This window comes from Camelus ferus, chromosome 6 (assembly GCF_009834535.1).
Source record: "Camelus ferus isolate YT-003-E chromosome 6, BCGSAC_Cfer_1.0, whole genome shotgun sequence".
In the NCBI taxonomy this organism is placed as follows: domain Eukaryota; kingdom Metazoa; phylum Chordata; class Mammalia; order Artiodactyla; family Camelidae; genus Camelus; species Camelus ferus.
The window spans coordinates 14945762-14972260 of record NC_045701.1 but is presented as its reverse complement, the minus strand read 5'-3'; the positions used below and the strand labels follow the sequence as shown (position 1 = coordinate 14972260).

Genomic DNA, 26499 nt, shown 5'->3' with positions numbered 1-26499 from the left:
TTAGTGCTCGAGGGACTTGTCTGAATTTCTTGGGATGAAAATCATTTCCAGTAGGTCCCTGGTCTTGCAGGTCTCATCTGGATGCAAGGATAAGTCATTATTCTTTTGTATCTTTTCAACACACTGGCCTTGCAATGTCTCCACACGGAAGCGTTTCAGAAGCGTGACCAGGGTGACCTTCATCATCACCATGGCGATGTACTTTCCCGCACAGGCCCGGGGCCCAAAGCCAAATGGCTGAAAGTACCTGTAAGGAACCTAGGAAAACAGTCAGACAGTTAGCCAGAGTAGTAAGGCTAGAGCCATGCCTCCCTGTCTGACTCACCCTGAAAACACAGTCAGAACGCTTGGTTTTGGCCTCTTGGCCATACGGCTCCTTCACGGAGAGGAGTGACTAACTCAGAGAAGCCCCTTTGTCCATCCAGTTTGATTCACTCCTTGATAGAGACACAGCCTCGGACAGGAAAATACTCAGCTAGCTCTGTGGGACGTCCACAGCGTCACTACTCTTCTGCCCGTCACGGAGACAAAGATCGTTTTTGTGCCAGGCCATAGAGCCTGGTGACAGGGACAAACGTAGGCAGAGGTGTAGATTCCCTGCCTATTAGTTCCAAGCATCTGCATATTTTTAGTTATACAAATATTTAATGGGATATATTAAATATCTCTGTCTTTCTCATCCCCATTTGGATTTACACAGTGCCTGGCACTTAATAGATCCTCAGTAAGTTTTTTTTTGACCAACTGCCAACGTGCTGCAGGTTGCTCATTTAGAAACAGGATGAATTAGAGAACTGGTTTAATTGAGATCATGTCTCTTCCCCATTGAAAACGGAAAAAGAGGCACAGGGGAACTATCTGGATAATTCAGGTTAAAAAACCTCATTGCCTAAACTTGACATAATGAAGGCAGAATCTCTAGCACACTTCAATTATAGAAAAAGCCCAAGCTGAGGCTCTCCCAGTTCCCAAGCTGGTTTAGAATGGGGCCTACTGCTTGTGGGGCCATTTGGGGAACCAAAGGCAGACTGCAAACACCGAATCTGTTCATCTCATCTGATTTGCAGCTGAAGCACATACGGATTTCGAAGGCTTGGGTGATGCTGCAGCTGAATCTACATGATTCTAAAGTGATCAGTTTAAATGGAAAAGCGGGTTGGTTAGATTAAACAAAATTTGCTGAATTTTAGGCAGATTTAAGGGCCTGAATTTTTCACATTTTGACCTATTGTGTGGCCTCCATGAAGACATTTCCCAGAACTGGAGACCCAGCCTCCTTGGCTTGAGGACAGACATGGTGGCCGTGTTCCAAACTAGGGGAAACATGCTGTCCTGGTGAGGTGGGAAGGGAATGAGTAAACAGAATGAAAAGCACATGGTACAAACACAGAACCAGAGCGGATTTAACAGCTGACATTTTCAAGTGTTTTAAGGAAGGGCTCTTACATTCTTGGCAAAGTTTTCCAGAGTAAATTCATTGGGCTTGGGGAAAAACTCGAGTCTATGCATTCTTCCAATATTCAGGATAATGTTGGTCCCCTTTTTCACCGGGTAGCCATCGATGACATCATCCTCTAAGGCTTTGCGCATGACCAGGTCCACAACAGGCTGGTACCTCATGCTCTCATAAATAAAGTTTTCAACCACTTTCAGTTTTTGCATATCATCAATCCTCATGTCTCTTTCACCTGTGGGAGCAGATAAAAAGGATAAAGGACGTCATGTTAGTTTCAACATGTGATGAGTATTAAAATTCCTGTACTTTCCGCAGAACAGTTTGCTCTTGGTTGAAAAAATTTATATCGTTGATTCTAATGTAAACCAGCAACCTGGGCCAAGTATGTTATGTTTGATCTACAGAATGTCTTACGAAAATTCAGATTTGAAGTCAATTATTTTAACACATGAGTTTTTCAGAGAAAAGTCTGAATTTGTAGAAAAATTTTAAAAACCGGGTAACGTTGGATCCACATTCCCGCCTGGCAACAATGGGCTGAAGTTGAGTGTCTGATGAACCTTTTAGAGGGGCGTCCTCTCTGCAGCATCACGTAGAGCTACCCAGTCTGCTTCAAACATTTATCTGCCTGGCCTCTGTGGTTTGTGAGTTTTGTCTCCTACTCTAAATTCTAGAAGACATTCATGCCTTCTCTAGTCAGAGTGAGACGGTGAGTTTAATCAGGTTCAAAGTAATTTTCTCTTCTGGTGTCCTATGCAGTCATCTGTCAGAACATATCACTGAGAGTCCCTCCTCCCCATCTCATCAAGGACGTGATTTGGTACAGTGGCAAATCCTCTTCTCCCCACTACAGTGAAAGGCATGCCTCTGGAGAATTAACGGACACCCCGGCTGTCTCAGATTGGCCTGACACTGGTCACAGATGCTCAGATGACTCCCAAAGTTGAAAAAGCTTCCAAGCATCCTCAAATGGGGTACCACTTTTGCAGAATCAAAATCAACCCAGGGTCCTGAGGCATCCCTGTCTCCTGTACAACTGTGATATTCAGGAAAGTCTCACTTGGTCAGAGAACTCTTACAGCCCAGCTCCTCACATACTGCTCTCTGTACACTTAAGAGTCTAATGGGCATGTTTATCTGGGATGGGGAGGTAGAGGGAAGATGATGGAGAAGATAACCAAAGGCATTCCTTAGGTTCAGGCTGCTTGAAAGCCAGAAACACTGCCATAAGGGGTAGCCATTTCCCTGGGTGGACCCTCAAAAGCCTTTTGCCTCTGATAGGTAGCAGATCCTTGTGGATGATCCCATTTTTTTTTAAATACAGATAAATTAAACCATATATACATGTTCATGTGGCCAATAAAAAAAGACCTTGAAGAATACACAGCAGAATATTAACAGTGGTTCCCCATGGTTATGGGATGAGACGGGGGAGCAGGGTGGAAGGAATCAGCTGATACTGTTTTCTACTTTACACATCTCTCTATTATTTGAAATTTTTCAACAAGCATTTTTTGATAATTAGGAAAACACAGAAAGACCTATCATTTTGACATATCTGGCATAGTGAAAATGCGACACAATGACTTGCTTTTTTGCTCTCTGGGTGGATTCTAATAAAGATTTTGACCTAAGATTCTTAGGACATAGAAACTGATATTCCGAAAGAATAGTTTTCTAAGCTGTATGATTTATTTGATAAATTTTTACCAACAACAGTCTGGATTTCCTTCATTACTGCCTCTTCAACCTGGGGATGCTTTGCAATGAGAAACAGCATGAAGAATACAGAGACAGACATGGTGTCCGGTGCTGCGATCAGCATTTCCAATATGCACTGGTTCACATTCTCTTTTGTCAGGTCACCACGTCTCTGAACAATTGCAAAGGGGGAGAAACATTGGTAAAGTGAATAAATGTTTCAGAACAGGAGGGGAGGTGGCACTCAAGGATCAACAACCTCAACAGAATGAAATCATAGAAATTACATCTCTAGGATTGAAATGAACATTTTTTGTAACAATCTTCAGCTGAAAGCTGAATAATTCAACCATTTTCTATATGTTTAGTGTTTTTGGACTTCCTGGTTTTTTTATATTTTGTATTGTGCAGACACAGAATAGTTTAAATCTTAAAGGTCAGACCTACCAGGATGTCTAATAGTGGGCTATTTGGGTTGGGCATTATAAAAATAGTAGACCAAGTATTTAAATGCAGAAATATGGAACAATAAACAGGATTGGATTTTTAGACACCTGTACATAGTCATACACATGTTGTTTGGGAATTATGGTTAGTCCAGGTGTGTACCTCGGCAAAAATCAATTCAGTGGCGAAATCCATGCAGTCTTCCAGTTTCTCTGTTGTGGAAATCCTGTGTCTTTTTTCTTCTATCAGAATTTCCATAGCATCTTTCAAATCCTTGCTGGAAATAAAAAGTGAAAATGTAATCTATCGGTAGTCAGTTAGGACATCTAGAAAAATGGATTCATTTGCATTTGTTTAAATAAAATGATCTAATTTAATCGAAGCAATTAGTGCCCATGAATAACTGAATTTATACTTAATTCTTTGCAAATATTCTTAAATTACATATATATTACACTTCAAGTTAAGAAACTAGAGTTAGCCAGGATATGTGAATATTGGTAGCAAAATCAAGGCTATAACATCTAGTTAAGAGTTAAAAACTGGTACCAAAAGGCTAAATCCAATATATTTTTTAAAGTATTGGTATGATAGAGAAAGAAAAATATTATATGATCTCACTTACTGATAGTATCGTAAAAAAAAACAAAAAAGCAAGCTCATAGATACATGGAACAGATTGTTGTTTACCAAGGCACGAAGTAGGGGTTGGGAGCAAAATGAGTGATGGAGAGCACCAAAAGGTACAAACCTGAGTTACAATGAGAAGTCGTGTGGATTTAATGTGCAGTGTGGTGACTACAGTTAATATACTATATTGCATATTTGAAGGTTGCTAAGAAAATAGATCTTAAAAGTTCTCATCAGAAGAAGAATGTTATAACTATACATAGTGACAGATGTTAACTAGACTTATAATAATCATTTTGCAATATATACCAATATCAAATCATTATGTTGTACAATGGAAACTAATGTAATGTTATATGTCTTTTATATCTTAATGAAAAACAAACACTGGCATTATTGCAAGGGTAAGGGGAGAAGAAGACTAAAAAAATCCTCTAGCTCTTTACTGCTCTAGAACATAGGAGATATAAACTAGTTTAGTAATCATTGGCAAATGTTGTATACATAGGGAGTGTTGATGAGCTAATTTTAATGAAATGGAACAGAACCATTATACAGTCTCATGCAAGAAGTTTCTGTGGGCCTGCTGACCATACCAAAGTTAAACTAATGACCAAGTTTAGCTGCTGACCAATAAGACTCTTCAAAACACCAAAAAATCAGACCATAGTGAACACAGGAACCCTTTACCATCTTGGTTCAAGTCACAATAAGCTCTGGTGGAAACTAAGTGAAATGTATAAAGAGCCAAGTGTCCGAATCATCCACCTGATATACATCAACTACTTGAGAAGATATAAATAACATCAAGTTGACATCCGCCCTGGAGGCTAATATTACTAATTTCAAAACATACAGGCAGGATGAAGTTGGGCCTTCAAACAAGTCTGGGAACTTTTAGAGATGGAGAGTTTAAGATGGTCACAAAGACCCGGGGAAGGTACGAACAGAGGGATGGAGAAAGCTAACATATTTAGTGCCTACTATGTGTTATGCTCAGTGCTAATGGCCCTACATATATGGATCTCATTCACCTATATCCCACCCTGGAAGGTAGGATATATTTTATTTTAAATCATTTCCCAAGGTCATTTGGTTACTAAGTAGAGATAGGATGCAAACCAGGTCTGTCTTCCTCTAGATCCCCTGGGCTTTCCACTGGTGGTTAGAGGTGGCAGTGTTTATTGGCTGGCAGCTACACTCTGAAAACACATAGATTATCCTGTAGACTATTGGGCATTTGTCCAGTCTTCTGCTAGACTAGTCTGAGACCACAGTATTTAAGCCATTTAATTACAATCACAGGATCCCTAAGATAAAATACACATAACTAAATATCTCCCACTTTTTATTGAAGTGCATTATGAAAACATTATTTTGTGACTACTGTCAATTCAGGTTGAATTAAGTGAAATTCATTTAGAGGCAACAAAACAATAAAATGATACCATGTTTCCATTTTTCCAGACATGCAAAGAGAATTTTGACAAATAATAATGACAGGTTCAGGTAACCCTTCTCTTCAACACAAACACTGCAGTGTCCCAGTCCCAGAGATGGAGCTCTCAGCCTCCTACGTGAAAAGCTGCCCCAGGACAAAGGCTTCCCTTACTCCGTGGTCTGGCCACATGCTGCCAAATTGCTGTAAGTGTTTCATCAGCAACTTAATCAACAGCTCCCTTGAGGTTCTGGAGAGGAGAAAGCTTGCCGAAGAGCCCAGCAATATCTAAGACACAGCACACACCCGTCCAGTCCCACCGAAAAGTTTTCCAAAGTGTGTTACTTACACAGACTTTTCATACTTCCTGTGTAACCAAGAAAACTTAAAGAAGATGTCTGGTTTGAGAAGGAGAGCTTGCCACGCATCAAAATAACCCTGGATTTTAGGCACGATGGCACTTTCTGGAAAAGACAGAAAAAGAGAAGAGCAGTTGAGCAAAAATGTGAGCCCAAGAAGGTTATGCTGGTCGGAGAAGATGCCGTAGACTCTCCTACCATCTGGGATTCTAAGCAGGGCACGGTTCCACTTTCAGTGGGCGTTTCAGCCACGTGAATGTCACTACACAAATCAACAGTGATTTATTCTGCTTGGCATCTAGATTGGCGAAGTTAACCAAGATTTGCCATTTTCAACTTTGTATTAAGAGATATGCTGGATTCTCACATGCTTCTCCTTGCCTGAGATTCCACCTCCCTCCTGTTTCCCTGACCATGGGAAATAAGAAGGGTCCTAGTAATTATGGCTGTTGTGGCCTTGATTCTGGCACATGAAAAGGAAAAAATCACACCACTGTGCTGTTTATATTTTGGTCCAGTGGGTAGAATTCATCTTGGACTCTTCAAGGCCTTGTTCTGAGTCTTGTGCACAGTCAGCTCTTAAAGGATGTTTTGAAATAAATTGAATACTAGAGAAAAGAAAACCTCTACTGTATTCAAATTATACAAAAGGAAAGGGTATAGACATTTATTTTCAACTGCTAAAGATCAGATATAAGGCAAGGTAATGTATAAATGAGACTTCTGTTAGTCCTGACAGTCTTGCTAGGGGAGTGATATGTCATCATTTTGCAGAGACAAAAACTGCAGTTCATAGAAATGAAGAAGCTTACCCAACACTGCACAGCCAGTGTGGCAGGTAAGCCCTGGGCTGGAGCCTGGTTCTATCTGACCTCAGAGCAATGTCCTTTCCTCTTTGTTGAACTGGGTCTCTCAGGCAAATTGAGAGTTTGACAAGGACCGGAGAGCAGCAGGAATATACACATACACAATCTGTATGAGCTAAGCAAGTTCTTAGCACCAGTGTCTGTGTCCATAAGTTAACAGAGCTGTACAATTCCCTTCATTTGATCCCTCCTAAGAATCAAGGCTAACAGGGAACCGAGGAGCAGGAACTTATATGTAGCTGTCAAGCCTTGGGAGAGATGTGTGTGGAACAGGCAAGCAGGACTTTCAGAGTCTCTGTCTTAAAGCAGATCAGGCAAGAGGCTGTGACTCAAGTCCTCAGAGTGGACAGGGCTCCCAACTTAATGTCAGTCAGATAAGAATTTTAAGACTCTTGTAAGGAATAATTAAACAGCGGGGGAGATGAGGCAAGGAGAGTGGAGAAAGAGGGAGGTCGTATCGCTTGTCTGCTTGTCCCAGTGTGGTCAGTCAGGGAACAGGTGTTAAAGCTCAGCTGGTTTGGACAAGTGAGAACACTGTGCCTGTTCTTAACGCCTATGATGTGCTTCCTCAGATCTGCACGTGGTGCGTGGTCACACTTCCTTTGGGGTAATGTTCAGATGTCCTCTCCACAGAGGCCTTCCTACCACCCTCTCCACAATAGCCTCAGCCTCCCCCAGACCTCCCCTTCACTTTCTAGCACTTTGCCCTGCTTTGTTTTCTCTTCAAGGCACCTGTTATTGCCTCATGTATTACTAGATGGTTACCTGTTTACTGTCCATAACCCCACTGGGATGTAAACTCTTTGAAGGCAAGAACTTTTTGTAGTTCACTGCTCTGTCCCCAGAACCTATGACTGACATAAAATAGACAATCAATAAATATTAGTTGAATGAATGTATGACTGAATGAACCCTGCTAGAAATCAAGTCAGGAGAAATTCCATTCAGCTGACAACAGCAGAATGGAATGAAGGCACACGAGTAATGTTTGTTCTTCTGTTAGCGGTAGAGTTGCATGTATGTATTATAGTATTTGTTTCTGTAATGTAGTGTGGAAAGCAGCTTTTTGATTGAGACATCCTGCCAGAGTTGTTCTAAACGCTAAATGACAAACTTTGTGTGAAGCAACTTTTTGTACTACTTGGCACATAGTAGATACTAAATTAATGGTTCTTATAATTATCATTTCCAGCAGCAGCTGACCTTTATTTTCAGTTAGATAGAGTCAAAGTTCTCACACTTGGTGGCTTCAAAAGAGAGGTGTCTATGTATATTTATGTCCACATGTGTTGCATGTGTTTGTGTGTATATATATGTATGTAGATATCACGCCCAAAAGGGTGGTTGGAAATGGTTAAATACATAGGTTTGGTGATAGGATATATTCATGACCAAAGAAATGATCATGTCTGTTAACTGTGGGTAGAATCGTATTTCCTAGAGCAATGAGGAGTGATAGAAAAGAAATAAGCCCCTAGTATGGATTTTATAATCTTATAACTGAGCAAGGCAGACACACCAGGAAGAAATTTTAGGAATGTTAGAAACAATTAAAGAAGAGCAGGGTACAAAACAGCCTGTGTTGACTTGGGTACATTACCCTTCTCATGCCCTGTTGAATAAAGGGCAGAATGTCAAGTCCCAGGAATGAAAATTTCAGTACCGTCCAGGGGGATCCCCAGGAAGAGCATGTTAGAGGTGTCTAGCATGATGCGCCGCATCAGGGTCAACACGTCCACGTAGCCCATCTCATCGCGGACCTCCTCCAACCTGTCGAGGTGCTTTGTGATGGAATCAGCACAGACTGTCACCATGCGCACCAGGCCAGGGCCGGACAAAGCTGAAGGGTACACATCAGAGACAGAGTGAGCTATCTCCCAACTCCAGGACACACAAAATCAGGCGATGTGGGCTTTTTCTGGTTGAAGATTAATTGCTCAGAAACTTTTATTCAATAATTGGGTGTAAATTGTTATCTTATTTTTTATTCTTCTACATTCTGCTAATTTTCTACTAGCATGTATCACCTTTATGATAAAAAATAAACGAATAAATGAGTAAATAAGTAAATATTTTAAAAACACACTTCAAAGTTACACTTTAGTTCTAACTATGACAAATCATTTGTGAGATTGCAAATAAAGCATTTAGTAATTGTGGTTATAAATCACAAAGCACGGATTTTCCATATTTATTGTATACATTTCCCTCTAAAGAAGGTTTGGATTTGGCCAGGGTGATATTGTACGTTTCAGTGGGTATCAGAATATTGCTACAGAACTATTTAAAGTGTATCTTATCTTTTTTATCTAAGGTACTTCCTGTTTAACTGTAGGTCATATGTGTAAAATGCTAGTCTTAAAAATTTACCAGTCATAACCTTCTCTTAATTTTGGTTTCTTCCCAAGCTATTCCCAGATTTATTGTACACAGTCAATGCTGTAACAGTGAAGCAATTTTTTGTTGGCTTAGCAGTCTTCCTCATAGGACTGGGAACGCTTTCAGGGCAGTGACAACCTATTATATTAGCATTGTACTTTAAGTCCACAGTATGTGGTGTCCCTCTCTTTGGTGTCAAAGAGAGGAATGAATGAATGAGTGAATGAATAGATGAATGAATGAATGAAACCAGGTAGAGGGAACTGGCTGTGATATATCCAGTTGCTCTGCTCATGACCATCTGAGCAACTAAGGGGTCGAGATGGTATGTGGTCTAATATGAGAGTTTAACTCTTGTTTTTAAATAGTTTGTTTATTTAAATTGATATTGTAAAAACATGTAAATCCAATATTTTGATAAGTGTATTTTGAAATGAATTTAGAAGTGATCCTAATGCTTATGTTTTTACTTCTATATTTTAGAATGTACAATAATTTAAGTTAAGAACTAATTCTTTATCCTTAAGAGAATAAAGTTTTATCGAAAATGGCAAAAGTTAAGAAAATGTAAATATTTATACAGAAGGAGGATTAAGTTATATTATGTATGTTAAATAGATTCCATTATTTGTATAATCATGAAGTTTCAAGAGAAAAGTATATGGTATATTTGCAGTACACACACAGACACAGACACACAAACACAACTTCTTCCTTCACATTATCCCCTTTATCTCCTAGGAGGTTATATACTGTTTATGTATCTTCCTTTGTTTCACTAAAACTTGGACTCTAGTAATTCTCTGGCTTTTTTCATCATAGAATTTTTTTTAATTTACCACACTTTTTATCTAGCTCCCTCATAATGATGATGTGCATTGATTTAAGTCCCTGGAATTACCCAGGCTCTTCTTTGTTGCTTCATGGCAGTGAAACTGAAAAAAACTGATCTCAGGCAGGAAATCAAACAAACTTGATGGCTATTTATGAGCTTCTAGGAAGATCTCAAGAGAGTTCAACTCTTAAAATCCTCCTTTTTCTCTTTGTTCAAAGTTTCTTTAAGCTGTTTTTAGGAGTAACCTCTCTTTTTTATATCTTTTTTATTCAGACTTGCTGTTAAAGTCAGAGTCTTTAAACAAAACAAATCAGCTGTGCTACAGAGGCCTCTGAAGGCAGACTTTGCAAAACAGGAAACCTGGTGAGTGGTCCTAGACTGTAACCATTTCTGTGCCTGTATAAAAAGGAAAGTTTTGTTGGCAGCATACTTCCTGATTTTAGGAGGGACTTGGCACATATGAAAGACCAGGATGCTATTTCCAGGTAACTGTCACATCCACAAGTGGGACAAACGGTTTCTTAATTGACTTTGTTAATTTGTTAAGCAGCAATAGGAAACCAAGACAATGGAGTCTATGACAGAATTGTGCTGAGTGTTGGTGATGGGCAGCTCTGCAGTGGGAAGATCACCTCTCTGCTGGGACAGGCATAGCTTTTCACTGTCTCAGCAGCCACATAGGAGGCATCTAGGTTCACTGCCGAGGCTGGCTGGAGAGAAGAGTATCCATGGTGCATGGTCAGACCTACAACCCATCTCGCAACCCAGACCTACAATTCCATCACTGAGACGGTTTCCAGACACTTGTTTGATCTTAATGTCAAAGATTCGTCATGCTTATTCACAAAGGCTTCAATTCCAGCAGCATGTAGTAAAGGAGGAAATCACTAGATAAAGAGGCTTGTGGTCTGGTCCCTGCTCATACATTCCTCGCTATGTTGCCTGGGGTTTAACCAGAAGTTCTCTACAAATATATTTCCTTAAATATAAAACTCAGAGGCTGAATAAGATGATATATACAGGCCTCCCTATTGTCTGTTAAAATATCTGGAATGCCAGCCACAGATACAGCAAACATTGGCTATGTTAAATCAAATAATATGGATGACACATTGAAGCGACCTTAAGTGTATAGTATATAGACTTTAAATATTAAGTATATAGTATGCCAATTCTCCTTCACATTCATCAAATTGTGCATCAAGAAGAACAGAATTTGTGGAGGTTAAATATTTAGGCTCTGGGGTTGTCTCTTAATGTGACCATCTGTGATTGGTGGAAAGTGTGCGAGATACTTAACCTCTGTTTGCCTCAGTTTTCTCATTTGTTAAACACAAGTGATAAGAGTATATACCACTTGGGGTTGTGGTGGGATTAAAGTGTGATCAAGTGCTTAAAACAGTGCCTACTATACAGATAGTACATGTATGATGAATATTAGCTCTTACTATTTCAAACTGAGGCAGCAGAAGTTAAAAATGATTTCAAAAAAGGATTATTCTAAGAGAAAGAGCAGGATGTAGCGAGATAGCTGAGTACCTTTCATAAAGTAGGTCCTAACAGCTTTCCACATGACTGGATTGTTGTTAAATATGATGCCTTTCTCATGCATGCCGATAAACTGCAATCCAAGTTTGCTGCCGAATCGGGAGACGTAGTGATTGTGCTTCATTACGTGGAACACACCTGAGGACCTGCAGAGAAGGCAAACCTCGAGTTTAATTCTTAAATGTCAGTTGAACTCACTGTGAAGTGTTTGTCTACCATGGGGCCTCTGTTAGCAAAAGCATGTTGATCTAAATGAAATGCATAATTTCTAGTATTCAGATTAAATAAGCACTTGTGTTAGCACAAGAACCTCCTTCTCCAGTTCACATATTTCTGCCTACCTGCTTTCTGAGCATCACTTAAGATAGAACACACACTCACACACACACACACGCACACACACACACACACAGTATTTGTTACTTCTTTTTCTTCTCTAACTCCAAGTCACTAAAATACTACCCTGCACTGTGGTCAGAGCTGCAAGGCTTTAAGAAATGAACCCTCTACGCCACCATATACCTGAGAGCATCCATCCCCCACGCAGCCCTTCTCCAGACAGTGTGGCCCCTGCAGAAGTGAGCCTCAGAACTGGGAGTTGCTGGTTAACTGAAGCCTTACCTCTTTAGTGTGGAAACAGCCCTTCTTCCTTGTGCCACCCACCCCCCAGTGTCCCCCAATCAGGCCTGGCCCTCCAATGGGGTATCATTCTGGGATGGAAGGATATCTCCTGGGCTCCTCTGATTTGGGCTTGACTGGGGTGGGCCTAGAAGACTCTCTGTGATGGTGACAGCAGCTCTCTTAGGGCTCTGCATCCATCACGACTCATGAAGGTCTCCAGGGTCACAGAGTTCTCCCAGGACACAGGGCGTGCTGAGCCACTAGATAGCCCTCGATGTGGCAACCCTGCAACCTGGCCTATAGCCCAGGCTTCCTTGAACTTCCTGGGTCCTCTTCCAGTGCCTCCTATCCCCACCCCAGGCCCAGCTTTTAAAGTCTGTGATGGATCTTCGAGGAACTAGGAAAGAGGAGGCAGCCCCTCCCCCCATCTCCTCTGCCAGGACTCTCTTCCTGCCCCCAATCTCCGTCCAATTTGGGCACGATAAGGCAATGAGAGTTACAAAATGTTGTAAAATCCTAGCTGAAGAAGTCATGGGGCCTGCACATGTGAGGAGAATATTATCTTCTTAGGATAGTGGTCCAGAAGTCTTCTGCAGAAGAGTCACTTTGTTCAGAAGATGGTTTATTAAGACTGCTTAGAAGTTAGGCTGTGACATTGGATGGGTAAATGGATCATTGAAATAATTTAATAATTGGGAGGATAAAGGATAAGTGGATAGTTACTGTCTTCAGGATAGAGGTGGGGTGGGTTTATTGGATGGTGGATACAAGCAGCACAGGAGAGGGTAGAGGAGAAAGAGCTGGGATGAACCTATGTGTGTGAGGGTTTAGGGAGGAGAGGACTCCTGGTTCTCTGCTCAGCAAAAGAGGGACTTCGGGAAAAAGAATGTCTGTTGGGAACTCACGAGGTTGAGAATTGGGAGTGGGTGGTATAAACCTTTTCTCATCTACCAAGTGAAAAATGAAGAAATGCTGCAGGTGACTGTATTTCCTGTGGAAAGGGGCTGAGGCTGGAAAAGTTTAGTGCGGGGCCCAGAGAGAAGCAGGCTACGTGGGTGAAGCCTAAGTGGTGTCTGTGACCATATGAGCTTCCTTCAGGAAACTGGAAGTCCAAGTGTCCTGAGTTAATAAGCTACACGGTTAGCCCTCTATGGTGTGTCACATGAAGGGGCCATGAATACTGATGGGATGGGGTTTATCTGAACATAGAGGAGGTAATAAGCAGGACATGTGGTGTTTGTATGTCGATTGTTTCCATAAGTGCCAATCCAGTATCTATATTGTCGGCAAAGAATGGACACAAACTCCACTTGGAGAAGTCAAACCAGATTATCTGAAGGTACAGAGGAAAGTCAGTGCAGTGAGGATACAAGTCAGACAGACCAGGGCAGAAGGAAGTGCAGGCTGCCGCCCCAAAACCCTTAGCCACAGGGTTGTCTGGTTATGATGAGTGAGGGAGGAAAGAAATGTCACCTCTCAGTACCTCCCTCCAAGGTCCAGCCTTTTTATCCATAACCCTCGTAACGTCACCTCTGAGGCATGGGGCCCTCGACCGACCCTGTGCTGTTGAGGAGAAAGGACCAGAGTTTGTGCTCAGGCACAGGCAAGTTCTCATATATCACCCTCTGCCTCTCTGTCCTAACAAAGGTCTAACAAACACATCTTCCAGACTCTTCTACAGGGGAAGATAACCAGCTTTTCAGATTACAGGGTTTAAGCCACAGTATTTTTACGTGGGGACATGGCCAATTGCAAATTCCCCTTAGTAACAGGTAAGCATGGGAGAGTGACTTCTCTCCATACGTGATTCTGCAGCTTCAAAAAATTAGAATAGTTAAAATAGATCCCCCAGAGCTTTCCCACATGGGGATTATCAATTATCCCATATCTCCAAGGCCAGGGTGGGGTTCAGAGACACAGATCACAACAGTAGAAAGCGGCAAAACATTTGAGCAGAGGAATAAAAAGAAAATATGCACTTTATTGCAGGACAGTAAAATAAATTTATAAACACTTTTTGATACTGCAAAGGAGGGAGAATCTGGCTATCTTCTGGCACGTAGGGGCTAGGAGATAGAAGGAATTGCACTGTGCTCGATTGTGCAAATTCCAGATGCATAATGTATTTCTGGGGTTAGCCTTATTTTAGATGCTATTTTTTCTTACTTTGGTGAACTTAATACTGTTGAACTTTTCATGTGTTGATTTTAATTTTGCTTCTTCTCCACTTCACTGAAAGTTTGTTTCTCAACTGCAAATTCTCCTACTGCTGGTGTTTCCAGAACATACAACCCTCTGAGATGGGGACTGGCTACCATAGGCTATGTAACTGGTGCTTACATGGCACGGAATGGACGTCTCCTTACTTGTTTGTCTCTGCAAGTTAACAGTTGGCTCCCAAAAGGAGGACTCTGCCTTCATGAGGTTGTTCAGTGACTGCCTGTGAAAATGCTTTCCCCTGGGAGACACTGGGCCAAAAGAGCTCACCTCTGGCTGAGTAGACTAGCCTGTGGGCTAAGTATTAGCCAAACCCTGACATTTGTGATGGATTCCAAAGTCCTATTTGAACATTAAAAGAGAGCCCCTAAAATGATGGCAGTGCTGAGTAAGGAAAACAGAATTACTATATTAATGAATCATTTATTTTATCTCTTTCAGGAAAAAAAAAACCACCTTATTTTCAAATAAAATGCTCTCTACTAAGTCAAATATACTCTTGATTTAATTCCAGATAATATTCATCAGATTATCTGAATTTTGCACAAATTTTTCCCTTCCTAGTAACTGTAAAAAAAAAAAAAAAAAAAAGTCCGTATTTTTCTATCTGTATTCCACGGTGTTAGTTTGACCAAAAGATAGCCCAAATTTTGTCCTGTATGGAGAAAGATCCTGCTATAGAAAGGACTGAAGTTCTTCATTAAGTTTTCAGGACTCTCACTTTCTTTCCTCCCCCTACCTCATTCTATAATTAACGCAGAAAGTAATTTGTATACTCTTTTATTCACAAAGTTGTATCTACACATTTTAAGCACTTAGGAAACTAGCAGAGTAGTATTTTTCTGTTCTGACCCTAGAGCTCTTGCATATTTCATAAAAGACATTGGCCTGCCCGTTTCTTTGGAGGAATTCCTCAATAATTTAAAAAAGGGAATAAGACACCCCAACTTCACCCAATTAAATGTTAGTTAATAAAGAGCTAATGATTAAAATCAGTGTGTCCTCTAGGGGGCACCACCCTCTCAGTTATTCTGAGGCAGAGGCTCTGGCTTGGCAGAGAACACAGCAGGAAAGCTACAAGGGATACACATGCAGAGGGAAGTGTGACTGGCTGAGGACAAGCAATTTAAAACCTCAAAAATAGGCTGGCCCTGTCTAACCGGAGTAAATCAGGAAAGTGGAGACGAGAAGGTTGGTGAAGAACTAGGGATGCCAGCCCAGAGTACTCTGGGGGCGGACAGCAGAGACCTCCTTCCCACAGTGTGGGCCGGCCTGTACCACCAGGTGAGGGGGATGTTGTATTGATTGACTGACTGGGACAGTGAGGATTTCTCACTGCTGAGCAGAGACCGAGTCCCCAAGCTCAAAGGGACAGTGGGTAGGTTAGATGTCTTGTCCCTGGGGTCATTATTCTTCTTTAAAGGTGACTAAAGTCAAAAGACAGCTCCCAAGATGGCATACTTACTGTCTCTTCAAAACGAAAAGTTGCCAGAAAGTAAGTTCTTGGGTGGTAAGGAGGAAGCCACCCTCCTGTTCTGAGTTTAAAGAACTCACACACTTGTGGCCAGATTCAAGTGTGATGAGTACTAGAAATATGGGGGAGACAATCAATGGAATAATTGGTAGCAAACATTTAAATACACTTGCCTTGCGTAGACCTGTCCTGTGCTCCATCAATCCTACGAACTATTCCCTGTCCTTTGCCCTCTAATATCCTCACTTACCCAGCTTCAATACTGGGGTCATTGCAAGAGAAAAAGAATCCTTATAACAGAGATCTGACGGTGACCACCCTAACCTGATCAAATTTCCTACCAGTTATATGGGACTGCCTTTCCTGGTCTCCTGTTGTGATGCAATAGGAAGTGCCCAGGACTAACAAGAAAGCTTTGTGACAAAACGTTTAACCTGAATCACACTGAGCCTTTTGAACTAGTGTTCAGCTTGTAAGCAATGCAGGGAATCAAGAGTATGTTAAATAACACAATAATGAGACAATGAGCAAAATTTGGAAAGTGGGACATCCTGTAAGACAACAGAGCTCATCTCTTCGGAAGGTCAAGGTCGTGGGGGCAAAACGTAGGAGGACTGCTCTTTCAATTTTCGTGTTCATTTCAACTGTTCTACAAGGGAGGTGGAAAAATATTTAACTGTGAATCATTAGAGTCTCTCCCTTCCACGCATCCTCAATTTCCTTGACCTTCCCCATGCTGTGTTCTAGTTGCCTGGTAAAACCTCAACTCTGGCTAAATCCAACTCTTAGCTCACTGTGTGCTGGCACCTGGCAGCTGAATGGGGCTGGGGAAAAATCCATACGTGCAGAGGTGCGCGCACATACACACAGGCAGGACTCAGTTAAGTTCAAGTGGGCCCTTGGTGCACAAGGCAGTTCTACTACATTTCCTAGTCCATCCAATCTCACCTTTTTGGATAACTATTTTATTCTTCGCCCTCTCTCCACTAAGCTCCATTCCCTCCCCACTCAGCCTCAGCTAAAGACTTTATTTCCTGTGTTACTAAAAAGCATAAGCAACTAGAATCTCTGCACCCTTCAACCACCAGGATCTGTGCCCATGTGTTCAACCTTCCCTCCTGTTACTGTGGATGAACTTCTGTGTCCCTTGTCAAGGCCAGCCCCACTTGTCACGTGGAGCCCCTTCACATCTTCCCTAACACACTCCTTTCTCCTGTATCATCAGTTTTCCTCTGTAATTCATCATTCCCATCAAAACACACGTTATAATATCCTGTATCTTAACAAACAAAAGCTCCTTGGACAGAACGTCCCTTTCAGCTCTGTTCCATTTCTCTGCCTTCCTTACGACAAACTCCTTGGAAGGGTTGTCTGTACCTGCTGCCTCTGATTCTTCTCCCTGGATTCTCCACTAGGGTCAGACTTTTGCCGCTGCCACTTTATTGAAACTGCTCTTGCCAAAGAGACTCATGACCTCCCTGGTGCTAAATACAATGCTCCTGTCTCTGTCCAGTCATGTGACACCATCCGGAAGGTTGACAATTCCATCCTCCCTGACCGCATTCCTCACCTGGCTTTCAGACCATCACACTCTCCTAGTTTTTCTGTTCTCTGTGTGGCTGCCCTTCTCAGCCTCCTTTGCTAGTTTCTGACTACAGTGGAGGGTCTGAAGGCTCAGACCTTCTTTCTTAACCTCCCATTCAACTGTGTCCTCTAGGTGAGTCAAGTCAAAATATCCGAAATAGGATCCTGTTACCTCACCCTCCCAGACTCGCTCCAGACATCTCATCTTCTATATAGCACTTCTCTACCTGCTTATAGTGTGACAACCACCCTGGTTTGTCCAGGAATGTCTCAGCTTTGGCGTTAAAAGTCCCACATCGTGGGACATCCACTAGTCCCAGGCAAAGCAAGACACTTGGTCACCTTACTGATAACATATGTTTTACCTTTTCACCGTTGGTGTGTTAGCAATGTAACAGTATATTTGTCCAGAAGGGTAGGGATTTGGGGCTGGTTTGTTCATGATTACTGATGTACACAAGAAGTTCTCAATAAATATTTGTTTAGTGAATGAATGGAGAGTGAATAATGACTATGATAGGTTAGCATCATCCAGTACTTGGCATATAGTCAGTTCTCAATAAATGCATATTTGCAGAATAACTAATGAATTCACTGTAAATTTATATATAATTAAAACAGACATATAAATAGTATAACCATAATGGTATATAAATTGCTAACAGACTCACAGATATGACCCTAGTTAGCATGTTAAATGCCAAGTCCCCTTGGAATGCATGCTACTTACATTCTTGTTTGATATTCATGACAAACACTAATATATACACACGACCTATAGTGTCTTGCATGACGTCTGTAGACCCTCATTCGTTTAGAGCATCCCTGCCCAGGGAATCGAGCATATTTTATCCACAGATGACCAGGTGGATCTTCCCCCAAAGCTCCCAGTTGCTTCAGCAGAATCCTTCCTGACGTCCCCCCACCTGAAGTTCTGCAGCCCCCACCACTTCAGGACTTAGCTAGTTTGAGAAGTTGGGCCATAATCTCAGCACAGTTGTAATGACTACAGATGTCATATTTTTCAGAAGAGGAAAAATCTGGCAAACTATCCAAAGAAAAAGAAAAAGCTTTGTGAGGTCCAGTGGGGTCTTTTCAAGAAGTACGGGTAGTTCTGGAAGGACCAGAAGAGCAGGCAGGGAAGGAGATGGGGACAAACATGTCCTATTCCTGAGGGGAGCTCAGCCCTTAACAACAAAATTGAGCGGCTCAGAGGCAATTAAGGAGAACACGGAGGCTCCGACCAGAGAAAAGCCTGTGAGGACAGGACAAGGAAGGAGCTGGGGGAGCGGGGAGAGGGGCGGAGTGGGTTGTTGTCCAGGTCCTCAGCGTGAATCAGCACCTGACTCTGTCAGGGTCGCTAAGGTCACGTTCCCGATGAGGACAACAGAGTGGTCAGAAGCCACGGGCACCGTAACGAGATTCCTATTTCAGGAATTGGCTTTGGGGTTCCTGGGAATTTATTTGGTGATCTAAGTATCTAGTGTGTACAAGCAGTTTCTGTTCTGGTCCTCCAGTCCTTCCTCACGTGCTTCCTTCTTCCCTCCAGGTCTGGACTTGCACTCCCACCCCCTGAGCTAGACTTAAGGGTAAGACAGTGAGACAAAACCATTCCAACCTGCTTAGCTATTTTCCCTAACCCCAGGGAAGGGCCCCACTGCCCTGGAAGCATCTTACTTTCTCTTCTCCCTCAAGCTTCGCACGCAGCACACTGGAATCACCTGGGGAGCTGTAGACACTACTGATGCCTGGGTCCCCCCACCCAGAGACTGTAAAAGTTGGGGTGAGGCCCGGGCAGTGGGTGACTTTAATGTGCAGCCAGGGTGAGAAGCACTGCTCTAGGTCCTGAGCTGCAGGCAGTAGCCTTTCGGAGAAATAGCCTGTGGGTCCCTTCACCTGTGTCTGAGGGCAGGGGGTGACAGGGAAGGCAGATACTGACTTGAGGAGGGCTAGAAGGCAGTTTGCGGTGCTGGGGAATGAAAGAGCAGGACCTGTGTCCCAGTCCCCCAAGCCCAGTTATCATCGGTTCTAGGACATTTTGAGACTAGTCAGTTGTAAAAGTGAGTCAAGTATTGATTTTGAAAATGAGAACATACCAAATGCACTCCAGTTTATCTGAGCAGCGCTCAGTAGACCAAGGGAAGTAAAATGAAGGACTAACTCTGCTCTTGTAATTAGAGCAGTGGATCTCCAACTGGAGTGTGCCTCAGAGTCACCTGGGGTGCTTGTGAAAAGAGATCTCTGGGCCTCACCCCCAGACCCTTATTTAGTGAGCCAGGGTGGGACCCAAGTATGGGCGTTTTTCACAAGTTCTCAGGTATGTGGATATTGCTGATGGAGGGACCCCGCTCTTAGAACCACAGCCTTGGACTGTTTCACTATGAACCCAATGAAACAACATTTCCACCTGAGGCTATTTATGTTTAATTGTATAAACGTGGTCTGCCTTAGCGATTCTTTGAAGTTTTACAACGCCCCACCGAGCGAAACAGAGAAAACCCAGGTGGCTATCTAGGCACCGGTTTGGTCGAAAATAGCATTCTGGTAGAGTAAGAAATATTTGGAAGGGTAGCAGATTTTTCTTCCCTGCTCCCCTTTTTCATGTATTTGGTTCAAAGAATTGGGCTTTGAGTTCATCATGGTGTTTTACAAAATGATGTTTGTCATCTTGGCCTGAAAAAAAAACCCAATGTAGTTTCCAGAAATGCTTCACTTACTTTTGGGCGATAGTGTGTATCTGATCAAATAATTCTAATATCAGTAAAAACCTCTTGCTCAGTTTTAGTTTGTGGGTAAATCTTGTCAAGGATTATAAATATAAAAACTCATTAATGTGACAACTTAGAGGTAGCTTTGCTGACAAGCTAGGAAATAGAGCTGAATGTCTAGAACATCTGCTGATGTTTGCTTTCTTTTAAACTGTGCGTTTTCTATGATCATTCAATAAGAAAATGAGTATTTCACAAAAGTAATTCTTCACAGTCAGTGCATATTTGGTTAATCCTCGAGTGAATTCAATCTGCTAAAGTTATCCAGAAAATATAACAGAGCAGGGAGAGTGAGGGGAACATTTTTTCATAGGTAATGTTGTTCCTGGTTTGCATAATGTCACTCACAAGGACACTGGCACCCAGTCACCAATAGGGTAGCAGCATATGAATGGTGCCTTCTTCCACTGACTACCCTTCTAGAGTTTCTCAGTGCCCTGGCATTAGAAACACATTTGGAAATAGATACAGTCAGATTTCTTTGTCTCAGGTTTTTGTTTCTGTTATTGTTCTTTGTTTTAATGGTTATTTTAGGGATAAAACTCAACATCTTAGGAAAGCGAATGAGATGATACCTCTCCCTAAAGTATGTTTTGTCAAAGCCGAATCACGTGCATCTGAGTTTCTATATTCACTGTTCAGGGAGAGTTTGAATAATTTTGCAGCTCTCCAGAATTCTTTATCTGTGTACCTGGGGCTTCAAGCAAAGCCTAATCATTGCACTTGTCTACAATTTCAGATTTTTATCTAGAAATTACTCACCTTCATATAAGTAGTAAAAATATAGAAACAAAGATGGCCAGATATCACAATAAGTTTCTTCTTTAAAAGAGAAAACCCCAGCCTTGATTATAAAATATGTGCCTGATTAGTAACGGACTTACTTGCTGATAATGAGTGTTTCCTCTCCACATATCCAGACTCTCATGAATTCTCCGTACATCTTGTTGTAGTAGTTGGAGGCACTGCCGATCCCCATCCACAGGAACCTGCAGTGGGAAATGAGGGGCCCAATTCCCAGACAATAGCCAGGACCTAGGGAAGTCATCAGATCACAGTCAGTATTTCAGCAACACCAAAAAGACAAACTGCTTGAAGTTACTGCTGTTTCCTGTTGTTGTTATCTAAACGTTCTTTTACATCTTCTGATGTATATAGGTGAATCACACATTTGAAAAACGATTAAAACAACAGCATAAGCTTAACATGAGGATCTGCGGCTCCATGAGTAAAAAACAGTCCAAGGTACGCACCACTCCAGTTACATTTGGTCTCTATCATTTCATTCCGAATCAACTGGAGCAGGTGTCTACTCTTTTCTTGCTGTGTTAAGTGGTGTCCGTGAGTTTCAAATGCAGCTCAGTCAGTCCCTCTAGTAACAAGCATGAAAGCCAGAACAAGTGATGTGTTGACGGATCGATCTGGCTGCCTAGTTTTATCTGAAAACTTTGCGTTTGAAAGTACAAGTCTATGAAATGGGTGGGTTTGAATTAGGTTGTGTTTTGGTGTCATCCTTTTAACTGTGAGGAACATGGTCTGCAAAGATAATGTGCAAACAAAAAGCATTCATTTCTTTTTTTTTTTTTTTCCTCTTTCGAAAAGGATTCCGTTTAAGAAAAGAATCTCAGCTAAATCTCATTAGACCAAATAAAGTTAAGCACTGAGGAATGAGGCAGTGGGTCTGATCAGTGTCCAGACCAGAGTCTGAGTTCAGTGATGTGGTTTTACTGAAGAGCAGTGGCCCTCACACCCTTGCTTATGTAGACGGTGACAGAATTGTGAAGAGCACGAATCCAGTGAACAGCCAGCGAACTTGCTGTTGTTTATATCAGAGAACAAACAGGGTGGCTGATTTTAGTGGTGGTGGTGAAAAGTGAGTCAGAAACTTTTTGGAATGGTTTTAGGAGCTTTATTGTAAAGTTACAACATTTCTATCTCTTACTCCTTTAATTCCATTCTTTCAGTGAAATGGTCATGAAGCCAAACTCACACAACTGACCAGGATAGTACAGTGATGTCACATTATGGACAAGAGTTACGTAATTATCTATGAAATCTGATTTTTTGTGTAAATCATCTAAATTGAAGTTTAGCCCCAAATTTGGCAAAAAGGTTTACTCATAACCTTGCAGTAGCTGGGTAAATGTGGACAAGACTGTCAGAATTTTTTTTTTTTTTTTGTCTTTAAATTTCTTCGTTAATGTCTATAGGACAAAAACAAGGATTTGGGTTCTTTGGGTCAAAAGTTCTTAATCTTAGAATTGTTCTGATAACACTGTATTGTTAGTAAATAACTGACAATATTAAAATAATGTCATTAAGTTCTCAAAAAGAATTAAGCAAGCAGTTTTGATTTTATACATATTTCCTTAAAATGTCATCAGATATACTGACCTCTTATTAACTGAAATATGCAAAATAACAATATACTTTACTAAATATTTATAGCTTAAAACATTGTAGATACTCAATAAATTTTTCCTGAATGAATTTTTGAAGTTAATTAGACATGTGTAAAGGATAAAGTTTTCAATGTTATCCTTATTTAGAGTATTTTAGATGTTATTACATTTTCATAAAAATGGAAAAATATCATTTTATCTCATACATTCAGTCCATGTGAAGTCAAACATCTTTCTATTTGGGAATAGACTTAGTCAACAAACACTTACTTAGCATAAACATATGCTAAGCCCATAAGCAACAAAAACGTATAAATGAAAGGCAGTGCTTTTTATGTTTTATTTAAAAGTTTGGTGCTATATAGGAAGTCTTAGTATTTAGGAACCACAATTCAAATTTCAAATATGACAGTGGAGACCTGTATCTGCTGAAAAGGAGAGATTATACTGAACTCTGCTTAGGTTGGGAACCTGAGTGCTCTAAGCAGAAGAGACGCAGAGTTTGGAGTCCTCAGCGACCAGCCATAGGCAGCCTTACTCATCCAGGAGACACTGAGCCGCTGCTAGGTAAAAACACTAGCTCTAAGTTAGAGACTGGAGATGGTATGATAAGTATAACTAGTGTGATTCTTTCATTTACTTGTATATTTTACACCCTCCAGCTAGAGAGAAGGATGCTCTAGGAGGGGAGAGATTTTGGTAGGCTATTAGGTAAATACTGGTTGCATCCACATTAAGCTGCCTTCTGCTTCTCAGATTCAGGAGTGCTTATCTAGGCATGCGGTGACTGCGGGAGCCTCTTGCACACCCTGAGAGGAGCAGGAAATACTTCACTGCATTTTTCTGCAGGAACAGCCTCCATGAAGCCAACAGCTGGGACTTCCCACCCACTGTGGCATTCCATGCTAGGTATACACCCTAAAGAAACCTGTGCACACAAACGTTCATAGCAGCACTGTTCACAGTAGCCCCTAACTGGAGACACCCCAAATGTTCATCAACAGTAGAATGGACGATTAAACCATGAGATGTTCATGCATACCATATGAACTGCAGCTGCATGCCACAACCTGGATGAATCTTATAGGCATAAAAGTGATCAAAAAAGCAAGATAGAAGAATAGTAATGTAAGATTCTATTGCTAAAACATGTGAAACCAGGCAAAATCAAGGTATATTGTTTGGAATGTGAAATTAGGTGAAAAAAACTATAAAGTAGCAAGAGAGTGATCGTCACAAAATAGATGATTGTTTACTTCTAGAGGTGAGAGAGGGTATGATTGAAAAGGCACCTGAGGAGCTTCTGGGATGCTGCTAACATTTCTTGTGCTGGACTGTGAGGACCCATTTATTTGTGCACTTTTCTGTAAAACAGATTTTTTAATGGGGAAAGGGGGACTTTGTTGCCATGTCCTTTACCCAGTGCCTCCTAGGGATGTGGTGCTCAGGGCAGAGAGAGGTTCTTGGGGAGAGGATGCACGTGTACGTTTGGGCATGGCCCTGTGTCCTTGGGGAAGGGACAGCTGCCAGGTGCCAGGTAACCTGGAATCTTGGGCAGAGATCTTTGAACTGGGGCAGTTTCCCCAAATTGAAGCTTACAAAACCCTCAAGTAGGAGTGACTCTTTTCTCCCCCAGCCATCATAGCCCTCCCTGGCACTAAGTCCTTTGCCTACGTGTGTCATCTTTGCACACTCCTTGGCCCCTTGCCCCCAGCATCAGATATCCTAGGGCCTCTCGGTAAATGGAGGTTGAAGAAGCTTATATCTGAGTCCCAGTTTCATCACTTACTAGCTGTGGACATCTACCCTCTGTAAGTATTAAGTTTCTTCATCTGCAAAATAGGCCTCAGCACACCCACCTCACCAGAATACCAGGAGGTTCACAAGAGAACATGGCTGAAACTGCATGAAACTGCTTTGAAAACTGTAACTTACTTAAGGGCTTTGGCTTATTATACCACCTGTTAATTCTTTGGTTTTCACTGACCTTGAGAATCTCCAACCTATAAAACCAAGAACCCAGAGAGAGACAGTGGTTGGAGGAATCTAGCAAAAGAAATCCGAAAGTATTGGTCAGTAAGAACCATCCAACAAGAACAGTGTCCTGACCTTCCTTTCCCCAGCCAGGAGTCACAGGATCTCAGTCTGGGCCACTAGAGGGCTCTGACCAGACTTCACATTTTCCCAGGGAAAGCATAGAACTAGAAGCTCCCTGGTAGCAAAATGATCATCCACCTGGGGTTTAGGACTTCCTGGTGCCCCCCCCCCCTTCCCAGTTTCCTTCCTGCTGAGGTGCTGGCAAGTGACTTCCCTTCTCTGGTCTTTAGCCCCTCACCTTTGGAAAGAGGAGTTTGAACACAGTTTCTCATACTTATCATAGGGAGTTGCCTGGACAAGGCAGATGCCCTTTCTGGTCTCAGTTTTCCCTTCCCCAGATGAAGGGTTTGGGCTCCTCACTTTGCTCTCAACTCTGACTGCTCAGGAAGATCACTTTGGGAGATTTTTTAAAAATCCACATGAGGACTCACCTCAGGCAGGGTTGAGAACCACAGGACTATGTGCTCTAGAATCCAGACCCAGGACACTTTGCACCAACCCCACACTCCCACTCAGCATCACCCTGTGAAGAGGCCCACCACACGTGAAAGTGTTTAATGACCATGCCTTATCATATGTCCTATTGGATTGTGGTCACATGTCTGCCATGAGGAATTTTCCCAGATAACTAAAATACAGTCTGGTTATTTGTAAGTTAATCTGATAGTGTGGAGTGGTGGGGTTTCTACTGTAATTATCTGGGTAATTATATGATGTTCTACTTTTGATTGATCCACAGAGCTTGTTGAAGTTTCTTTCAGGGTGTGATGGTTCCAAGGGAACTCTAGTGGTCCCATTTTTCTTCCACTGTCCACGTCCCACCCAGCCCTTGTAGTGGCACCAATATTACAACCCAAGAATAAAAGAAAATGAAGAGCGGGATAGAGAAGGACTAAGTTCAAGAAAGGGAGAGGCAGAAGACAGGGATGAGGGAAAGTGGGAGGGAGAAGGAAGGGAGTACAGAAGGCATTCCAGAAATATTTTCACCTTCAGAGCAAAACCGGAGTATATTTGAGTAAAGAGGAAAAAACGCCCTAGAATTTTACCTTGCTCCATCCCTTCTTAAACTTACTTTAAAGGGTACTTGTGTCAATTCTATTTTACTAAAGCAAAGTGCAGACTGAAAGGGAGTATCTAAGATGTTTTTTAATAGTTTATTTAACATGTGCAGATAACTGGCTTAAAAATATTCTCCTGAGTCCTCACTCGCTAACATTGTCATTGTGTTTAGCCATCTCCTCAGCTTTGTTCTTTGTCCTTTTGTAAAATTTCCTTTACCCTCATGGACCAAAAGCCCAAGCAAAAAATCTTAGGTACAGAACTAAATGACTGACTTACCTGGTATTGAGGATGTGTTTTTATAATTCCAAACCAAGAGGAGAAAGCCAGTGAAGCAGCAGGATTGCCATAGCGGCAACAGGCACACCTCCGGACACCGTGCTGGTGATGTTATAATAATGCATTGGGTTCAGCATTTCCAAAACCATCTCGTATTGCTTGATCTCAGGGGAAGCAATTTAAAGTCCTGTGGAAATTAGAGGGCCAGAAAAATTAGAGAACTCCTCAAAACGTACATTTAGGAATCCTGTTGCATCAGAGGATGCTGTACTGTAGAGATGGGTGCTTTGTTTTATAACGTGATTGGACACTTAGACAAGACAAAATTGTGGTTACAAG

General features: G+C 41.8%; 1 protein-coding gene and 1 long non-coding RNA gene across 2 annotated transcripts in view; one reads left to right on the top strand and one right to left on the bottom strand.

The window, feature by feature from the left end:
• On the bottom strand, nt 1–26309 carry LOC102519005 (aromatase). Its single transcript, XM_006181316.3, is given in 10 exon segments — nt 1–258; nt 1447–1688; nt 3167–3329; nt 3767–3881; nt 6022–6136; nt 8561–8737; nt 11651–11805; nt 21208–21358; nt 26161–26212; nt 26214–26309. Coding segments are annotated over 10 exon segments (1524 nt in total).
• LOC116664108 overlaps nt 10383–26499 on the top strand; it is a 109082-nt gene continuing 92965 nt past the window's right edge. The window contains exon 1 of the long non-coding RNA XR_004320448.1: nt 10383–10474. This is a non-coding gene — a long non-coding RNA (uncharacterized LOC116664108). The remainder of the gene's footprint in view (nt 10475–26499) is intronic.